At 40.2% G+C, this 5610-nt stretch overlaps 1 protein-coding gene across 1 annotated transcript; it reads right to left on the bottom strand.

Moving 5' to 3' along the window:
- Positions 1 to 3853: 3853 nt before the first annotated feature.
- Positions 3854 to 5302, bottom strand: LOC111608855. Its single transcript, XM_023335255.1, has one exon. The coding sequence runs from the start codon at positions 5288 to 5290 to the stop codon at positions 3854 to 3856; it is 1437 nt and encodes a 478-aa protein (XP_023191023.1). The 5' UTR covers positions 5291 to 5302.
- Positions 5303 to 5610: the final 308 nt, after the last annotated feature.

The raw sequence follows: 5610 nt of genomic DNA, 5'->3' as shown, positions 1-5610 counted from the left end.
GTTTATTTGTTTTTGTATATTATATATCTGCAACAGTGGAGCTCAGAGTTATTTACATCATGAAAACACAAAAACATCATGAACACATCATACAGTCAACAACTGTGGCAACCAGTAACAGACATTAGTTTGTCAAGTGACATCATTAAAACCACCCAATAAGTTGGTCAATGTTCCATTTATTATGGTTCATAATAAACTCTGCTGGGTTTAAGCCTTGATCTAAAGGAACTCAGAGTTTTAGCTGTTTTTAAGTTTTCTGAGAGTTTGTTCCAGGTTTGAGGTGCAGAGAAGCTGATTCTCTATATTCAGACCCGAGTAAAATGTAAAATCCAACCTCCATCTTCCCATTTCCTTGGTCTCTTCGGTTCTCTGTTCCCACGATAAAATCTCACGCTAGTTCTCATATATTGATCTTACTTGCAAGATTATTCAATAGCCAATCGCTGAGACATTTTGGCGGTCACACTGGTTACCACAGCCTATTCGGTAGCCATGTTACTGTGAGCAATAAGCTTGTAAAACAGACGGGACTCGCTGGAAGGGAGCTGCAGCTACGGGAGCCGCCTACCATCATTCAGGCTGAGGGGAAAAGAGCGTTTGTGTGAGGTATAAAGTGCAGAACTGGCCTGGTTTGATGGGGAGCTAATGGTCCAGGACTTGAGCCTAAAAAGATTGGACTTTTATGGTGTGAAGATTTCTGCTTCTCCTGCCAGGAGGCTCATTAGAGCTAACAAACGGTTTTTTCCAACTCTGATCTTTGAAGGTTTTCCCACTCCATAACCTGCACTAGTCCAAGCACTTTTGGATTCATCTGCTTGGTACCTCTCACAAACCCCAGCTTTGGGTTGATTTACTGAAGGGTGTGGGTTGAAGGAATATTGATTATTGAACTCTTTTTGTGTTTTGGTTGTTTTGTTTATTTTTCTCTTTTGTGCATTTTACTTGAATGGCCATTCAGATATTTTCACTGATTATTGTAAATATGTAGATAGTTTTGCACTATAAATACAAGTTACTGACAACTGCAAACTTCCAATATCTGTCTGCTTCTTCATGAGTCGTAATCTAATCTCCTGAGAAACTAGCCCATTGACATTCCTATTGGTCTTAACCATTTACATTGATCGATAAATTGCTGTGTACTCTTTACCATACAGATATGCTAAAGATACAAATTTTCCCTATAATTAGAAAGTCTAAATTAGCTACACCAAAAAGATGGAGAAAAATTAATTAAATTGAAAACTTTAAGGTACGGTAAATTTTTCTGTTGTTAAAATACAATTTACTGTCCAACCAAATGAAATATATCCTCCCGTTGAACAGAACCTTATAGGTGGCTAACGCATTTAGCTGCTACAGTTTGGGTGACTGAAAGAATTTCCTATTAAAACCAAAGTCATGCTAACAATTGGATTAGTTGGATACAACATTACATGGAGAAAATTCCAGGTGGTTCTTTACATTTTTATTCATGATCTTATGACATCATTAAGGTAAAATTGCATAATTTTGAAAAACACTAAGAAAAAAGTTGGTGAATGATAGGTCAATCAAACTTTAGCTGTAACTTTCAGGTTTTGGTAAACTTGTATATTTTCTTTATCATTGTTGTTTAAAACAATCCTCTAATACCTCCTGCTTCTTTCCCTTTAAATTTTTACCTTGTCTCTCTTTAAGCTCCCAATCCCATTTTTTATCTGCTGCCATGTCAGTTTCATTTTAAATAAACCCAAAGTAATGTCTGATAAAGCAAAATTTCTTCCCCTTAGCAGGGGAAAGTTCAATAAAGTCCATCATCAAATAGTTAAAAGGTCTGTCAGGTGGAGGCTGTGCAGCCTGAGATGTGCTCGCACCTCTCCCTCTATTGTGTGTTGCACAAATCATGCATGTTTGACAGTGTCTTTGTGCAAAAGAACTGAATCCTTTTGTAAACCAGTGTGCTGTAAGTGCAGCAATCATTCCAGACTTCAAAACATGGTCAAAACCATGAGTTAGTTTTGCTAAGTGTGGGAAAAAATGTTTTGGAAGGCACGACTTGCCATTCGGACCCATCCATATTCCATTTTTAAAAACAGCCACTGAGGATTTCCAAACACGCCTCTCTGTTCCTGAAGCAAAAGACTGTAGTGCTTCAATATCAGAGAGGGGAAGTGTGGAAGGAGGGCAGCTCATCGTTGAAGGCCGTTGTGCAGCCTGTTTTGCTGCCATATCAGCTCTCGCGTTGCCACGGCAACGGTATCATCAGAATTTTGTGAGCCTGACATTTAGTCACAGAGATGGCAGCAGGTAATATGATAGCATCCAACAAATCTGCAACTTGAGAAAAGTTTAGAATAGGCTTACCATCCGCTTTAAGAAATTTTCTGTTTCCATATAACTCCAAAACTATGCACAATTTTGAATGCATAGTTTGAATCAGAAAATATCGAGGCAGACTTACCAGCTGCTAGGTTACATGCCTCTGTTAGTGCCACAAGCTCAGCAGTCTGAGCAGAAAAGTGTTTTGGTAGGGAGCCAGAAACTAGAGTTTACGGTCATTTTCTTTCATCTAGCATTCTAAACTTTCTTTATGTTTCTCAAGATCAACAAGACTCTTAGTCTCTGTTTTTTTTCTCTCAATGTATTTTCTTTATGTTAATTTTTTCCTCCATATTTCGTTATCACATAGTTAAGCAATTCACCCTGAGGAGGAGATTGCGTTCTGGAACCACGTAGACCCGTTCTTCCTGAATTGGGTGGGATTTCCTCTTTAAACTGCAAATATCTTCGCAGAATCCAACAAATCAGCTTTGTGGTCGCTCTGCCTCTTACTCCTCTAAGAGGGACCTTTATTTCCGATAAAGGTCTTTAGGATTCTCTAAAGGTTTAGTTCCCTCAATTTAGAAAACCAAAACTTAAGAAAATACCTGCCTTATTCACCAATAAGGACTTTAACTAGGACTCTAACCTAGAAACCCATGGTTCCTTTTTTCTCTTCGGTTTGGGACTCGAACCCAAACATCTTGGAAGGACTTTAACGTCTCCTCTATTACTTATTTTTTATTTTTTTTTATTTTACATATTTAAAAAAAAAATTTCCTGTGGGACTTTAACCCAACTTTTCCTGTTAACACCGACAATCTCCATTCCCCAGGGTGAAAGGTTTATAGGATCCTTTACTAATTTAGATTTAATAATTTAGAATTTGTAAAAGTAATTTGTTAGCCTGAGTGAATTTCCCACCTGATAACAATGGTTTTGAGCTCGTTGATCCCAGCGCTGGAGCCGTGGAGCCGACCAGCAGCCCTCGTCTCTCTCAAATCCTAATCGAGGTTTGAGGCTGGAGTCTAGTCCAGGTTGGCCAAACGCTGTTCGTCGACGTCCTCGGATGTCCAGTCGAGGGATCCGGGTCACGGCACCAAACTATCGTGGAAATAAAACTATTTCCAAGCACTGTTCAGGTAAAATCACTCAATCAGGTTTATTCATGAATTGCACACAACTTAGAGAGCTTGTAGGACAATCAAAAATGAAGCAAGTCTGAAAAGGAAAGCTCTGCCATGCAGAGACAACACATGAGTTTTATACAAAAGGGATCCAAAGCCTGGGAATCAGGCTGGTTCCCAGGCAGCTGGGGAAAACAACGTCCAACCTTGTGCATGAAACCCAAATAGCTTTAGCTTAGTGGGAATATACAGAACTCAGAATAAACATATAGCAATACATTTAGCAGGTGTGACCTTATTGTAATTTTTCCACATCATTATAAATACATACACTCATCATATTCCACTTGTGGAAGTAAATCTATTTTAGTCTCACCTTGGCACAGTTCTGAGTTTAGATTTGTTGTGACGGCATCAGCAAATTATTGATTCACCAGGATTTCCTCTCCCTTCTCTACTTTAGCTATGATCTCTGCCTTTTCCTTCAGTTTCATCAGAGACTGAACTCTCTCCTCCCAGCCTGTCTTAGCCTCCTGTTCCTCTCCTTTAATAAGCATGTTGATGTATTCTGGAGTAGTAAGGGGGTTTGGGTTCAGGACTATCTCTTTCAGTCTGTACAGACACTTTGCAGCTTCTGCCATCAGTTTCACCACATCATCCTGCATTGATCGATACTCTGACATCAGATTTTTCATCAGTTCCTCTAAGGTTACCTTCTGTCTAAAGGCTTTCTCGTATTTTTCTTTCAGCTCTTTCACTGTTCTCTTCTCAGAAATATCCTGATATTCCCATCTGAAGCTCTGGTTACGATGCACATTCCAGAAACATTTCCCTGGACACCTTTTACAGTATCCATCTTGGTTCATTGCATCACATCCTTTTAAATCCTCATCTTTTTCTATGTTACAAGGGAAGTGACAGGTAACATGACACTGCATGCAGTTGGTGATAAACTTCCCAGTGTCAGAAATATCAACTTGCTCATTCTTTCTTACAGTAACATCAAACTCAAAGTTCTCATTGTTTCTGATTTCTGCTTCATGCTCTTTGAGTTTGTCGTTTGTCTCCCTGATATCCTCCAGCTTGGCTAAGCCAAGTTTAACCTGCTTCTGCAGCTCCTCCACTGTACTTTCCAGGTGCTTTCTTTCTTTCAGAACCTCATTGGTCATTGTCAATCTTATGGTTTTGATGTTAGCTAAACTAGCAAAAAATCCGGCCATGTTCTTTGTCCCCATGTTCCAATACTCAAAGGTTTTCTCTTCATTGGACCAAATCCTTGCCGCTAAGGATTTGTTGTTAGCAAACAGAACTGAGTTATTGAATTTGAAGTGAACTGGCAGCCCGTCTGCACCTTTAGGACATGGGACACCGGACACTTTGATGGCCTCTACAACTGGTTGCTGCTGCTCGTCTGCAAACGTCACCAGGATCCTGATGTTTTCTGCCACATCTTTGCCAAAGATTGACAGCGCTGAATCAAACACATATCTTTGTGTTGATGTCAGTTCAGTTAGACCTGCCTGAACTACAAAACACACAGCATCAACTTCACCAACACCTTCCTGGTTAGCAAAGAGGTTTCGCAGCTGCTCTGTGATCTCCTTGTCTCTGTCTACGCCGCCGATTCCCCCAAAGCCTGGAGTGTCTATGATGGTGAGGGAGTAGTTCACCCTGAATCCCTCCTGGTGGTAGAGTTTGTACACTGTGATTTCTGATGTCTGACTGTGAACCTGTGAGTCTGACTGACCTTCATCCACTAACTTAAACCGAAACGAGTCTTCCCATCTAACGCCTAGAATGTAGTTTATCATCGCATTGATGGCAGTGGACTTTCCAGCACCTGCAGCTCCAAGAACCATGATGTTTCTGTTACAATTCATGGATTTCTCTCCAAAAGTGAAACTCTTGCAGCCATTAATGTTGATCTGTTTCCCTTCTAGATGAAGTTTGTAAATCTCGGCATGTCCGGTTTGTGAAGTCAGTAAAGTGCTTTTTTCTTTAACAACATCAGCCAATCGTTTAGCTTCAGGCTTTGAATCAGTGCAGGTCTGATTTGTTCCCGGTACGACTGACTGATAAAACTCTGTAGCTAACCTAATTAACTCTCTCAGTGGGAGGATATTGAGCCAATGCAACCACAGGGCGATATCAACCAGAACCAACAGAGTCGTTTCCAGTG

This window comes from Xiphophorus maculatus, chromosome 6 (genome assembly GCF_002775205.1).
Source record: "Xiphophorus maculatus strain JP 163 A chromosome 6, X_maculatus-5.0-male, whole genome shotgun sequence".
Classification (NCBI taxonomy): domain Eukaryota; kingdom Metazoa; phylum Chordata; class Actinopteri; order Cyprinodontiformes; family Poeciliidae; genus Xiphophorus; species Xiphophorus maculatus.
Note: the sequence above shows the minus strand (reverse complement) of the source record. Positions and strands in the feature narration are given on the sequence as shown.

Excerpts from the sequence above, each read along its gene's own strand:
- LOC111608855 (XM_023335255.1), bottom strand. The coding sequence starts at position 5,290 with ATGGTTCTTGGAGCTGCAGGTGCTGGAAAGTCCACTGCCATCAATGCG.